Below are 16,129 nucleotides of genomic sequence, written 5' to 3'. Positions count from 1 at the left end.
CAATTTGAGAAAGACTTCATTCCAGTGATGACTCCCAAAAGCAGATGAGAAATACTGTATATCTAATTCTAAAATAGGTTGTACCATTTAGATAACGTGGGTCTGTGGGCATTTGACACAGCTAGAGAATGTCCTCGATAAACCCCAGCATGGCCCAGGCCATGCCACCATCGTTGAATAGACAGGCCATTGAATAGGGACTGTACCCTGCCAGTATGCACCTTGGGGAGAAGGTGGAAAATGATATTCCTGGTCACCTTGCACCTAAAGTGCACAAGGAGACTACAAACCTCCTTACACACCAAATTCCCCAAAACCAGAGAAAGTTAATCTGTTTTGTTTTTGTTTTAAAATGGAGTGCCAGGGCTGGCCAGGTAGCTCAGTTGGTTGGAGTGCAGTGTTATAACACCAAGGTCAAGGGTTTGGATCCCCAAACTGGCCAGCTGCCAGAAAAAAAATAAAATGGAGTTCCGTTTTAGAAACTATAGCAAAGCTACTGCAACAACAATAGCAATAGCGGGGTTTTTACAATAGAGGCTTTTCCCCTCCTGGTAATAGGGCCATTTTTGTACCATGTATATGTCTTTAATTCTGTGTTGAAGAGTGGTTGACTATTTCTTATATGAAATAAAATTTCATTTTATTTATTATTATTATTATTTATTATTTATTATGAAATAAAATTTCATTCATGTAGATTGGGGAAAACTCCAGATCAATAATATTTCTTTTTCAGGTAACATATGAACTGTATTCTCTCTAGGTTTTCATGAAGCTGAAAAAAATTTTAATCTTGCCTGATTTCAACCCAAACAAGATTGCTATGGTTTCTGTTGCTTGTTGCTCTATGTGCCAGTGGGTTATAGCTTTGAATAACTACCACGAAGTACAGAAGGTATGCTTTCTCCTCCTGAATATCTGTGATGATTTGGAAGTGACACATCAAAGTCCCAGAAATAATTTTATTTAACAATGCTCAAATGAACTTCTGTGGAAAGAATACCTAATAAAAAATGCTTTAATTAACTATATTATGCTAACTCACACAGATACCAAAGTGGTCCTATTAGACTTTTTAAATTTATGAAAGCTATGCTATTGTTTTGTCAATTTTAATTTATTTCACCGTAATAAGCTACTTTATATTCCTCATGTACACATAATTCCAGAAAAGTTTATTTTAATGGCTGATATCTATAAATGCTTTTAAATAGAAGTGGCATTTTTGACAGTAAAGCTCACTTTTTTAACACTTACATGTTCTGACATTCTCTTTAAGCTGGTGGGCCCTAAACAAATCCAAGTAGCTAAAGCTCAAAATGTCCTTAAAATTGCACGGCAAAGGTTGGCTGAAAAACAAAGAGGTTTACAGCTGGTAAGAAACTTTTTTTTTACTTGTTAAATTTTTAATACTTTTATGAACTAGACAAAAACATCAAGAAAAAGTCGTTATCTCAGTAGAGCTTATCAGTTAAAGATAAAATGGGGATAATAGTAGAGGCAGTGAAGAGATTGTGAGGATTAAGAAAATATTATATATACTATATGTAAAGCCCTCAGTGCCTGCCACATAATAAAACACTCAATAATGTTAATTATTATCATCTCAGTAATTTTAATTTACCATTTTACCAAATTTCTTCCAGGAAATCTTTATAACTTCAGTCTACCAAACATCAGTCCAACCAGTATCAATCTGTATTCTTAAAAAACTGTACTTAACCTATTTATATCAGTTACTCTATTGCTTTGTAAAGACATGGTTATTCCTTAAATGTCTTGGCTTTTAATTAAAATAGGATGTTATGAGAACAGGAACTAGAATCGATACTCCCATTACCTATTTAGCTCACATACATTTTGAGAGTGGATGAAGTAATATACTTCAGAGATGGAAAAATAGCAGGCACATTCAGCCCATGGACATCTTTTTGTTCTATACAGTCTTCCCACTCAGCCCCACATTTTGATGTAGTTATCAACATTTTAAAATCTTGGGATTTCACTTAAAATCTGAATTTCTGTCTTCTCTTGAGTACTCAGAAGATCTGGCAGCCCTAGGCCGGCATTCTCATTTGGCTATAATCAACCCAACCCACTTCCAGCATTTATGTTACCTGTCTAGACCCACAGGCATTTCTTGCCAACTCAGATATGTAAAAAGTACTGGACATTTTTGAGGGAAATAAACAAATTTGAACTGAATTTACTTTATGTTGACATCATTTCATTGCTAATATTTTATTGTAGCTTATGATCTACATAGTATTATTTTGATAGGTACTGATAATAACTAACATTTATTGAGCACCTACTATGTTATAAGCACTATTTAGTGCTTTATATACATTTTCTCCTTTAATCCTCAAAGCAACATTCGGAAGTAGGTGTTTACAAATGAAAAAAACAAATTTGAAAGACTTAGTAAACTTGTTCAAGATCTCAAGCTACTAAGTGATGGTGCTGTTAAAGTCAAATAAAAATATAAAGACACATCTCTAAGAGAACATTTTATTTGGGAAAACAAGGTTGCAATCCAGGACACATGCACAGACTGGGGTGATCTCTGTTATGTCCAAAGAACCAAGGAATGTCTGGGAGTTTTATTAGAAAGAGGAATGTTACATGTTGTTTTGAAAGAACGCTTGCTGGCGCTAGTGAAGTTTGGGGGATTTGGCAAGCTTTGACTGGTGAACGGAGGTGGTAAGTAAAAATTAGTTTTACAAGTCATGGCAACTTGTTTTAGCAACTACCAGATGGAATTAGTCTCAGGACAGCAGCAGCCTGTTTCATCAGCAGGGCTTGTAGAAAATTTTACTTGCAACAGGTGCTATATGCCCCAAGTGTTTTTTCTTTCTTGCCCCTCAACTCTGATTTAATTTGGGTATGACAAGAATGACCCAATTTTTTAACCAACATTCACAGTGCTCACATGGTGACCCAGGTCTGACTCTAAAGCCCATGTGCTTAACTGCTACACCATAAAATATTTCTATCCAGCAGTGATATCTAAAAGTTTCAACAGCCAGTGTGGCACAGGCACTAACCAATCAGAATTGACACTTGTCATAGGGTGGGAGCAGAGCCCTGGAGGCCACCAGCTGAGTTTGAAGAGGCGGTATGGGGCCAGGGTTGGCAGTGTTGGCAGAGTGGAGGTATTCCCCAGGGCATGGGGCAGGACCATTTAGCAACCACTACAGAAGTATTTCAATATTTTAACAGTTGTTGTGCTTGTGCTAGTGTATAGCACTGAATATCAGCACTATTTCTGTTTCATACAAGTTAATGAATGGAATAGACCCAAGAAAGGAAAAAAGTTTCCTTCATAACATTAAGAAAAAAAATTAAACATTATACAATTTGAAAAAACAGGGCATTCAAGAACATACAATTCTTAATTCAATGAAAATGTCTGTTTCTTTTCTGAAACAATTACTAGAAACTCTACATAAATAAATTTGAAAACCTGAATAATGTGCCTGGTTTTCCAGGAAATTCTCACTCACTATAAGTCAATTTAAAAAATAACTTGAAAGTTAAACAAACCAAAAATTATGGATTTAAAAAGACAGCACAGACAGAACAATCAGAGAGAAGACAAAGAAATAGAGGACTTGAACAACACAAATAAACCAACTGGACCTAGCAGACATATCCAGAATAGTCCACCCAACAACAACAGAATACACTTTCTTCCCAAGTACACATGAGACATTCTCCAAGACAGACCAAAATAGATTTAAAAGATAGATATCAAAGCGTCTTCTCTGACCACAATAGAATAAAGTTTGAAATCCATAACAGAGGAAAACTGGAAAATTCACAAATATGTGGAAATTAAAAATACATTCTTAAACAGTCAATCAAAGAAGAAATTGCTAAGAAAATTAGAAAATTGGGAAATTTTTTTTTTTTTTTTTTTTTTTTAAAGATGACCGGTAAGGGGATCTTAACCCTTGACTTGGTGTTGTCAGCACCACACTCAGCCAGTGAGCAAACCGGCCATCCGTATATGGGATCCGAACCCGGGGCCTTGGTGTTATTAGCACCGCACTCTACCGAGTGAGCCACGGGCCAGCCCGGGAAATATTTAGAGACAAATGAAAATGGAAATACAACATACCAAAATTTATGGGATGCAGGAAAGTCGGTGCTCAGAGAAAAATTTATAGCTGTAAATGCCTACATTAAAAAAGAAAAAATATCTCAAATCAATAACCTAACTTTCTCCTTAAGGAACTTGCAAAAGAACAAACTAAACCCAAAGCTAGCAGAAGTAGAGAAATAATAAAGATTAGAGCAGAGACAAACAAAATAGAGAATACAAAAACAATAGAGAAAATCAATGAAGCCAAAAATTGGTTTTTGAAAACATCATCAAAATCAACAAACCTCTGGCTTAGACAAACAAAAAAATATATAGCATATGAATAATTAAAATCAACTAAATAACTAAATAATGAACTAACTAAAATTGTCAAACAAAAAATAAACAGCTCAACTGAAAAGGTTATCAAAGTATACAAATAGGTAGTTCATACCCAGAGAGGAGACTTGCTAGCAGATGTGGCAGTTGTACTAAGCCCCAGCCACTGTCTTTTACAACAGCGATAATAGCAACTACCACAATAACAACTAACTTTGTGAACACTTAGAATATGCCAGGAACTATTCTAAGCATTGTACCTGGATTAATCAATTAAATCCTGACACCAACTCTGCGATGAGTATTATTGTAACCCCCATGTAACAAATGAGTCACAGACTTGTCAGGTAGCCAATGAATAAAAGTGTCCAGGCAGTCTGCAGTCTGACTCTTTAACCCCTACTCCAAAAATAGCAGATTACCCTCAGATTCTTCCAGTTGTAGACTCATGGCATCCAGTAGTTTTCTAGACCAAGACCTAAGCAAAGAGCCCAATTTGCTCAAGTGTAAAACTCATCTCTACAGTCTGAGTGACAATCTTGATGAGTGATCACAAAATGCTTCCCCAAGTAAATTGTTGGGGAGTTGGGAGACACACTGAGTGGCTGCTGTTGTCCATTATGGTCTGCCCAAGTCTCCTCTGGTTCATGATCTCTCCCATTTGGATACTGACAACCCAGCCACACCTGGAAAAGCCATACCCTGTACATACCTTATCTGTCAGCTTTACTAGCATGGCTTAAAAACATCCATCAACCAAATAACCTGCCTGTTTGGAGCTGTTTTCAGACTAGAAGGTGGAGAGCTGCCATCTCATTGGAAACAGGATAGCAAGATGGGATGTGTACCCGGGCTTGATACCTGTCAAGAGGTTGGTGAATTTTCTCTGAGCCAGAAGCCAGATATGTGGTAAAAATTCATCAAGATTTTCATCTCTACCTCTACTCAGCTCCTATTTCCTTGATAAAGTCAGTGCTCTCTATAGAGGGTAGAATGTTCCATGTTTACCAAGACTATCTGTTTGTTTGTGCATTCACTCCTGAAGTCCAAAATTCACACCTGCATCACCACGCTCCTGGAGCCCAGGACTTCAGAAAACGAACACTCAGGGTAAGATGCAGCCTCATCTGTACCAAAGGTGGCTTTGTAGATCCACCCTGGACAGTTTGAAAATGCTGTGAAGACTTTGACCAGCACCAGTCCCTGAAGTCTTCCAAGCTCAAATGAGTAGTATTCCAATATGATTGTATGGAGCAAAGTGCAACTGTATGTTTGGATACCATTCTCATTTATTCTCAGGAACCCTAGTTTCAAGTAGGACTAACACTGAGAACCCATCTTCCACCCAGCCCTAAGATGTGGGCCTTCAGGAGTACCAGGCAGAATTTCTGAACTCCATTCTATCTAGTCAAGCTGTTTTGCTCATCAACTAAGGCATGTATGAGCTAATAGTCAATCTCCTTGAATATTGAGTTGCAATTACTAAAAAAAAAAATTCACCTGCACCTGTATCCCTATTTACTCAACAACGCGCAACTCTCTAAGGTTAGTTGCTGTGTTAGTTTCCTAGGGCTTCCATAAAAAAGAACCAAAAACCTGGTGACTTTAAACAACAGAAACTTATTTCTCACAGTTTTGGAAGTTAGAAGTCTGAGATCAAGATGTCAGCAGGTCTGTGCTCTCCCTCTGAAAGCTGTAAGGAAGAATCTCTGCCATGTCTCTCTCCTAACTCCTGGGTGGTTGCTGGCAACCCTTGGCATTCTTTGGCGTGTCCAGTCTCTGCCTCCATTGTCACATGGCTTTCTTCCTTGTGTGCCTGTGGCTCTGCATCTTCAGATGGCATTCTTCTCTCTCTGTGTCTGTGTCCAAATTTCCCAAATAAGATTTTAGAAAGACACAGTCATTGGATTAGGGCCCATTCTAATCTAGTATCTCATCTTAACTAATTACATCTGCAAAGACCCAATTTCCAAATGAGGTCACATTCTGAGGCAGGTATGAATTTGGGGGATACCAAATTGACTCAGTACAGATGCAAATCTCCAAATCTCTTAGGTGAGATCCATCCAACCCCAGAGGACTTAGAAATACCACCTCAACTACTCTGCCAACTTTTCTAAGAAGTTGATTCCACCTATAGGATTAGTCAATTTAAATTCAGTTTAATCTACGAATACTCCTAGTATGCCATAAAAATTAACCTTATTTTGGACCTGCTTCATAGCACGGCTCATTGCATCATCCTTAGTGGTAATACACAAACTCACCAAAATGGTGGACTTAAACCTTTCTTCAACCCCAAATCTGTACAAGTTACAACCAATCATGAGTTTGCCAGTGACAGAAATCAAACTCAAACATGTCTCACATAATTGAGAAGGTCAAGTGTGGAGCTGGCTCCATCTGGAGTCAAGGGCTCAAAGATGTCATCAGGACTTTGTCTCTCTCTCTCTCTCCTGTTTCTCAGTGCTATTGTTTCTATTAGATTCATTCTGTAGGCAGTTTCTCATCACATGATGAGCAAGGTGGTAGCTGGTACCTGAAATTCACATTATCCCGGTATCACAACCCAAGAGGAAAATATCTCTCTTTCAAAGTATAGTGTGTGACGGGCCTTGATTGGATCATACGACCATTCCTGAATTGGTTAATTTAGCCAGCGGGATGGGGCTCTATGATTGTCCAGTGTAAGTCACATGTCAATATTGGCAGCAGGGGTTGGAGCACAAAGATTGATCATCCCTATAGGATCATGAGTAGCAGGAGAGAGGCTTCCTCAAAAAATTTTTAAATGGAGGTGGGGGAAAAGGCAGACAGTTAAACAACATAAAAATTGCTCTGTTCCTCAAAGAAGTCCTCCATTTCCACAGTCTGCATAGCTACCTAATGCCTGACTTCTACCCACAGTACATATCCTAGTGTCTGTAGAGAATTGTTTGTTCAAGTTTCTCCATTTACAAACTTACCTGTGCTGTGTCTATCGACTGCCTTCTAGCTTCCAGATTGAACTTATCTATTGAATGCTAGGAGAATACTTCTCATACTACACACCCTGTAGCTATGAACAATCTACCCATGCAGCCATCATGGAATTTGCCTTCACCTGTCTCCTCTGTCCTCTACGTGTGAAGGACATCTCACTACACACCAGCACAGTTTCAATCTGTGCTCCTTCCTCTCACTTCCTAGACCCTTCACAGGTCCCCACACCTCTACTGATCAAAAAAGGATGAGAATTAAGTCATTTAATAAGTGAGGCTGTGAGCTAAACATAAAATATTTGGAAGTCATCAGCACATGAGTGGAAGCTAATGTAATTGAGTGGATGAGATCACCCACGTGACTGTAGAGAGCTATACTATCCAGTATGGCAGCCACTGGTCACGTGTGATTACTTAGCACTTGAAATGTGGCAGCACACATCAGATTTCAAAGACTTAGTATTAAAAATAATTATTATTATTGGGCCGAGCCTGTGGCGCACTTGGGAGAGTGCGGCGCTGGAAGCGCGGCGACGCTCCCGCCGCGGGTTCGGATCCTATATAGGAATGGCCGGGTACACTCACTGGCTGGGTGCTGGTCACGAAAAAGACAAAAATAAATAAATAAATAATAATAATAATTATTATTATTATTATTATTAATTTAAAATAATATTAGTATTTAAAAATAATACTAATTAATAATTTTTACATTTCATACTTTCTTTTGATGCTTGGTATCCTTGATTTTCCTATTTTCTTGATTCCTCTGATGTCCATGATGCTTTTTTGTGTGTTTTTAGTATTTTCCTTCATTTATCCAACAAACACTTATTTTGGGGTTTTTGTGTTATTAAATGGTAGGGGGAATGAATTGTAAATTCCAGCGAGAACTTCATTCACTAATAAATTACATTACCTTCCAGCTCTCAACCACAAGCTTCATGAGAAGTTTCACGTATTTTAACTCATTAAAATCAAACTAATATATTCTAAATGTATATTTTTACACTTCATATTTTAAAATTTAGTTTAGTGATTAATTCCATGGGTTTGAAACTCTTCATGGAAATTTTCTCCTCACTCAGCTACGTGCTTTCTTCCATTTTAAAAACAGGTCTTTTTGTCTTCCTGAGCCCCAATATAAAAAAAATTTCTGAAAAATCTAGGGAACTTTGGGGAAAATAAATAATACCAGAACTTATTAAATCTCATGGGCATTTATCGAAAACATTACCTTTGGGGAATGCAATACCTATCACATAATAGACAATTTCATGTGTTTAATTCAATCTGTACTTTCTACAAATTTAATATTTCAGTAACTTACCAGGTCATGAGTAACAAGAGAGGAGTTTCCTCAAAGGAATCAATGCAATGAGCAAGCAAACAAAAACAATATAATACATAAAAGAGCATACTCCTGAATAATTATTATGAGTGAACCAAGAATAAATTCTAAATCATTAGAGAAAGCGTGCCAAAAGTAGCTAAAGTATAAAAATTAGGTATATATTTTCACCAGGATAACATATTAAAAACAGGAGAAATTACAAATCATAATAAGCACAATTTTGTCTATACACTTAAGTGTATAGACCATGTTCAAGTCTCCCTGCTAAACCTTGTCTCCAAAGATTTTGAGAAGACATAAAGATCTTTCAGAATATAAATAACAATATAAGAGTTAATAAGACTAAAAGACTGCAACCCTAGAGATAATATCAGACAATTTATAATTACTTCTCAAACAACTGTTATGAACTGTACATCAGTGTGGATTTCACAAGGCTGGGACTTCATGACAGCTGGAAATTGATGAGGATTTTAAAGAATGCCTAGGATTAACATTTCTTTAATGGAAGGGCCCAGGCATAAGAGAAGGATATGAGCTAAATCCCAAAGACAAGAAAACTTAAGGTTTGTTTGGAAGATATGGGATAAACCAATTTGGCTGAAGAGTAATATAACTGCAAAGAAGTAGTAAAGGAGATGAAATTACGAAGGAAGGTTGGGGTCAGATTGTGTAGGCTTTTATGGAGAGGGCCAAAACTTTAAACTATATCTTTAGTCAATTATTTCTAAAAGAATTCACCAAACACTTTTGAGCAGATGTGTCATCAAGATAAGTGGCAATTTAAGAAAATTATTTTATCAGCTATTCATGAAAATACATTTTCCACTGACATCCTAGAGATAATTAACAGCCACTTCATCCTACCAGCCTAACTTCAAAAACCCATTCATTCTTCTGCTCTGCTCAGTGTGGCTGGGGTGAAAAAAGTTCAACCACTTTCTTAGAGAAAGAACCTGGATATGACATAAAATTTTCTTTGTGAAAAATAAGTCAGAAATGATGAATCTTCAAGTGCTAGAACTGTAAGAAAGTGCTAAAACTGAGTAAGGAAGATGCCATTTTAAAATACAAAACTTCAAGGTCATGGAATCATTTTATTTCTATAATGTATATTTTCATTGATCATATAATCCATCCAGGAAGATGTTCCAGGATGTGAAAATGAAGTGGTTACACACTATATTTATATAAATGACAGATAAACTCTTGAAGCAAAATGAGATAGTTTTTTTTCAATAATGAATTAATTGTCTTTCAGATTGAGGAACATTTGCTGTTTCTGCAGACAGCCTACAAAGATATTGTTGCTGAAAAACAACTATTAGCAAATCGGAAAGCACAGGCTAGCAGGCGCTTGCAGTGTGCATCTGTCCTACTAACTGTCCTAGAAGATGAGAAGGCATGACTTTCCTTGGTTTTATATCTTTTTCATTAATTTCTACTGGACTCAACAACCTCTAAGATGTTATTTGCACTGCAGGCTATATCATGTACCTCCTAAAACTATCTTACTACCCAGTTTCTTATTGAGATCAGTAGACAGCCCCAGCCCTATTTAGATAAAATAAAGGAATCCTGTTCAAATAGTCTTACACACAAAAGTACTGTACTACAAAGATCCAAGGTTATTTTCTGTTGTTCATAAGACATCAGCACACTTTTGTCTGATGAGGCCCAAAGTAAACCTTTCAGTGATTGTCATCGGTTTCCATTTTCTAGCACTTGAACACCCAAGATGAATATATAAATCGTGGGTGGGGCCAAAATGGAGAAGATGTCATTAGGGGGAAAAAGAAATTTTAGGTTGTTCTGTCAACCTTCTGACCCCTTTTATCTTGTTTTTTTATTTCTCCACTAATTCATCTGCCTTCTCTACATTTGAATCCCTAGTAAGCTGACGAGTCAGTAAGCTGACTTAAATAAATGCATATCATGGAAGACTTTCACAGGACAGGGAGAAGGAGGTTATGAAATCAGATCTATCAAAGAGAGATTGCAGCCCTCAAAAGTTGACTGTTGCCCCTGAGAGCTCAATGTTTGTTGAGAGGCAGTAGAACATCAGCATTATCCCACATTTCAAGCTTCCAGAAGAGAGGGTTCTTTCTCAGCATGCCTTATTCATTGACCAATCAAGCACATACATGATGAAAGAGAGAGGCCATTTAACCAGAGAGTATGAGTTCAGATCCCAGCTACAACCCTCAGAAGCTTTATGATCTTGAGCAAAGTACATTAACTTCTCTAAACTTTAATTTCTTCATCTTACAATGAAATCAGTAGCATTTACTTAACATGATATTGAAAGTGTCAAATGAGATTTTCAAAGTAAAGTGTCTGGAAGATAAAGATTCAATAAATATTGGTTATTATTATAATTGTTATTATTGAACACCACTAATAATATAATGAATTAATAGATTTTACATTATCCTGCTTTATTACACAAAGGATTTGAAATTGCTCTATATTTATCCTAGCAAATATGACACTTTTGACAAACTCAAGAATAGGACTAGCGTTTCTTTCAGAAAACAGTTCATTTTTAAATATTATTCATTATTAACTTTCACACAACTGCAACTTGAAAACAGTAATAGTAACAGCAATGATAGATCCAACAAGGAGACCATGAGTTTTTAAAATGTTTCATAATGGTATGTTTTATATCAAATAACTCATTTTTATTTTAACATTTAGACTCGATGGGAAGAAATGGTCAATCAAATAGACAACAAATTGCAAGGAATTTTGGGTGACATACTTCTTTCAGCAGCATGCATTGTCTACAGTGGAGTTTTAACACCTGAATTTCGCCAATTGATTGTGAATAAATGGGAGGATTTTTGCATTGAAAATAGCATTTCTTTGTCTTCCAACTTTTCTTTAGTTGAAGTTATGGCACAAAAATATGAGGTTAGTAACATATTTCTGTTATCCAGTTAAGTGCTTGTTATTGTTGATTTGGGTTTGGAGTATGTGTGTGGTTTTTTGGTTTAGATCTTTTCCCAAAAATTTTTTAATATTTTAGATATTTTTATTTATTTTACATTCTGAGTTGTTGCAGGGGGAGAGGGCTGGCCCACAGTTGCTGGCCTGGTAGCAGTAGGGGCAGGGCTGAGGCCCACGGCCCCCATCCACCAAATTATTTTGATAAGTGAAAATACTGAAGTTTGTTTCAGGTCTTAATTTTTGTTTTTAACTTATAGCTCTAATGCCTTAGTTAATTATCTGTCCTGTTTCTTATCCTCCGGGCTGAAGTCAAATATCTTCTTTCCCATTGTCATTCTACTACCCCGTCCTAATGAATATGATGAATTTCTTTCCCTGAAACCCCTTTAATAAATAAAATTGGTAAACTTATTGAACCACATGGAGTATTCTTAGACACAGCCAATAATATCGACCTACATTTATCAATTTAGATATTGTCTATTTATATAAATCCTCTGCTGACGTTTAAAGAATAAAAAAAGAGATGCACCTACTTTTTAAAAATCCTCTGAGAGTAGTTTTAAATTGGTTTCTCTACTGATAACTCTGCTTAAACCTACAAAATCTCAGAAACAAATACTGGCTTCTCATTTTCATAATGCTAATAACCAATTGAAACCCAAATACCCAATATCAGTAATTACATTAGATATAAATGGACTGAATGCTCCAGTTAAAAGTCTAATATTTAAAGACTACATATAACATTATAAACCAAAGCACAAAACACAAACCATATTATTTATGACACATAAAGGATACATCTAAAACATAAAGAAAAATCAAGAGTGAAAAATGAGAGAAAATTTACCATCGATTACAAAAAAAAAGGACAAAATAGACTTTAAGGCAGAAAAAGGATTACTAGAATTAAATAAACTCAATTTACAATAAAAATTGTTCTAATTCTCCAAGAATACATTAACAATTCTAAATTTGTACATAATAACATGATCTCAAACAATATAAGGCAAACATTAAAAAAGTACAGGGAAAAGTAGGCAAATCTATAATCATAGAGAAAGATTTTAATGCTTCTCTTTCTGTAACGCATAGAACGAGCACACAAAAATCAGTAAGAATAGAGAGGATTTGAACAGCACGGTCAACAAATGGACTTAATAGAAACAACAAAGGGAATTAGAACACCGTAGCTTACACCTGCAGCTTACACATTCTCTGCCAGTACATATGGAGCATTGCCAAAATTGACCATATAATGGGCCACAAATTAAGTTTTGACAAATGTCAAAGGACTGAAATCATAAAGAGTATGTTCTTCTAACCAAAATAAAATTAATCTAGAAGTCAATTATTAAGAGATAGTTTGAAAATCCTCATGGTTTTAGAAATTAGAAAATATACTCCTAAACTAATCTGAGGTCAAAGAAGAAATCAGAATTGAAAAAATGGTGTATTGGTGAAAGTTTTTCCTTTGAGATTGGGTATATGACAAAGGGATATCTTCTATCTCCATTTATATTTAACATTGTACTAGAGATCCTAGACAGTGCAGTAAGCCAAGGTTGGGGGGGGGCTGGATATTAGGATGGAAAAGGAAAAAAGAAAAACCATAAATTTTTGCAGGTAATATTTTATGTACTTAGAAAATCCAAGAGAATCTATAGCTATATCATGAGAATTAAAGTTTAGTGAAGTTTCTGGAATTAAAAATCAATATACAAAATCCAATTACATTTCTCTGCACCTGCAACAAAGTGTACTGTTCAATGCTTTTAGATACTATTTATCAGAGCATCAAAGTGAACCTGTCAAAAGATGTGCAAAACTTATAGAAAGAATACTATAAAATTCTGAGATAAGCTTTAAGAAACAAATAAATGAAGAGTTATACCAAGTTCGTGAATTGAAAGACTCAATATTCTAATGTTGCCATTTCTTTCCAAATTGATCTATAGATCCAGTGTAATCCCAATCAACATCCCATAGGGGTGGGTGGGTGAGTGCCACTTGACAAGCTGATGCTAAAAGTTGTAAGAAAAGGCAAAGAGCCAAATTGTCCAAAACAATGCTGATGAAGGGCTAGGTGGAGGGATTTGCTATATCAAGTATGAAGATTTACTTTAAATCTACAGTACTCAGGACAGTGGTATTGTTTATCCACGTGTGTACCAATACAAGGATAAACAATTACATTGATAGAACACAACTGATAGCCCAGAAACACAGCCACACATACAAGGACATTTGATTTATGACAAAGGTGATACTGCAGTCCAGTGGGAAATGGATATTATTTTTAATAAACAATGCCGGGTAATTGAATATACGCTTTTTAAAAAAGCAAACTTGACCATTACTTCACACCACATAAAAATCCATGAATTTTGGACCTAAATGTGAAATGCAAATAGATAAAGCATAACTTAGGAGACTATATGTATGACCCAGGTTAAAAAAAAAAAGAGATTTTTTAAACAAAGCTAACCATAAAGGAAACATTTGATAAATTGAATTACATTAAAATTTAGACCTTCTGTTCATCAAAAGACACCATTGAGAAGGTATAAAGACAAGCCAAAGAGCTGGAAAAGATATTTATAATATATATATTGAACAAAGGGCCCTATCCAGAATATAAAAAGAACCTATTACAAGTCAATAAACAAAAAATAGACAACTCAGTAGATTAATGGGCAAAGGCCTTGAATAGATTATCTCACAGAAAAGAATATCCAGATAGACAATAAACATGTAGATGTTTAACCTTGTTAAGGGGTTCATTAAGGGAATGAAAATTAAATCCAAAATGAGATACCACGATGCAGCTGCCAGACTGGCTAAAATTTATAAGGACTGACAATATGAAGAGTTTGCAAGGATATGGAGTAATAGAAACTCATGGTGATGATATAAAATGCTACAATCATTTTAGAAAACTGTTATTAGTTACTAATACTAAAAATACAAATACCCTATGACCCAATATTCCACTCCTAGTTTTTTTCCTAAAAGAAATGTGTACAAACCTGGATCAATAGACATATAGAAGAATGTTCATTATAGCATTATTCACAATAGCCAAAAACTTGAAACAATCCAAGTGCCCTCAGCAGTAGAATAGATAAGTAAACCATGTTACATTCATAAAGTGGAATATTCTACAGTGATGAGAATGAATAAATGCAGCTACACAACACAGATAAAGCCAGACACACAAAAAGGATATATTATAAGATTTCATTTACCTAATGGTCAAAAATAAGCAAAACCAAACTACAGTGCTTAGGAATACATACTTAGGTAAAATGATTAAGACAAGTGTAAAAGTCTGGAGAATGATTCGGTTACGAAAACAGAAACTTTGCTTTCTTGGGGTTCATTTCTCTCACGGACCTTTACTCCTGTCTTCTTTGCCTGTATTTAAATACATTCTATACTGCAACCAACAGGAATATTTGTTCTTTTCAGGATTATTCATCATCTTTCATATTTCCTTTCATGTAGAATTCGAAAGCATGCAATTCTTCAAAGGCTTAACCAAAAAACTTTTTCCTTCAGCCCAAAACTAATAAGTATCCTCAGCTTCTCCCAGGCAGGCCCCTGCTGCCTTTTGCGGCAAGATTCCCTGGCCTCCTGTTTCTTCTTTTACCTCTATGGGTCTTTATCTGTCATCCTGCTGATACTGGCATGAAATAGAAGTGGCAGGAAAAGAGGCCATGTAAGGAGTGAAAAGCTTACCAGGCTTGGAGTCAATTTCTAAGTCAAACCCTACCTCTGCCTCTTATTCTGGTAATAAGACCATAGGCAAGTATCTAACCTCTTTTAGCCTCAGTTCTTCCATCTAAGAAATGATGGTGGTTATAGTAGTTTAACTAGATAATGCATGTATGTCTTTGGTGGGTGGCAGGTGTGGCTATTATTATATTTGAGTAATTCTATAGTATTGCATTTCATATCTGATTCAGAGTCTAAGAGCCTTGGAATTAGAAGCTCTGGGTTATATTTCTTTTGTCTCCCATGGCATCTTTGTTGTGATAGGCATTATAAATGTCTTTACTGATAAACAGAAAAGTATAACTTAGGGAATAATAACCTTACCAAAAATTTTGTATCCAATTTGCTTTTGTTCATTTCCTTGGTCCTTTTAAAGATTAATTTTCTCAGTCCTTTTAAAAGTTAATTTTCTTTTTTAATTTCTTTTTTTACTGACACATAATTTGTACATATTTATGGGGTACAGAGTAATATTTTGACACATGTATACACTGTGTCATGATCAAATCAGGCTAATTAGCATGTCCATCACCACAGACATTTATCACTTCTTTGTGATGAGAACATTTGAACTCCTGCCTTCTAGCCACTTGAAAATATACAATAAATTATTGTTAATTATATATACCTAGCACT

The 16,129-nt window shown here is 35.6% G+C and overlaps 1 protein-coding gene across 1 annotated transcript in view; it reads left to right on the top strand.

The window, feature by feature from the left end:
- Positions 1–16,129, top strand: part of DNAH14 (dynein axonemal heavy chain 14) — a 338,933-nt gene that overhangs the window by 262,898 nt on the left and 59,906 nt on the right. The window contains exons 62-65 of the mRNA XM_063082910.1: positions 764–895; positions 1,280–1,375; positions 10,023–10,163; positions 11,462–11,677. Of these exons, the coding sequence (XP_062938980.1) occupies positions 764–895; positions 1,280–1,375; positions 10,023–10,163; positions 11,462–11,677 (585 nt within the window). The remainder of the gene's footprint in view (positions 1–763; positions 896–1,279; positions 1,376–10,022; positions 10,164–11,461; positions 11,678–16,129) is intronic.

This window comes from Cynocephalus volans, chromosome 18 (genome assembly GCF_027409185.1).
Source record: "Cynocephalus volans isolate mCynVol1 chromosome 18, mCynVol1.pri, whole genome shotgun sequence".
In the NCBI taxonomy this organism is placed as follows: domain Eukaryota; kingdom Metazoa; phylum Chordata; class Mammalia; order Dermoptera; family Cynocephalidae; genus Cynocephalus; species Cynocephalus volans.
This window is presented reverse-complemented; position numbering and strand designations above follow the sequence as displayed.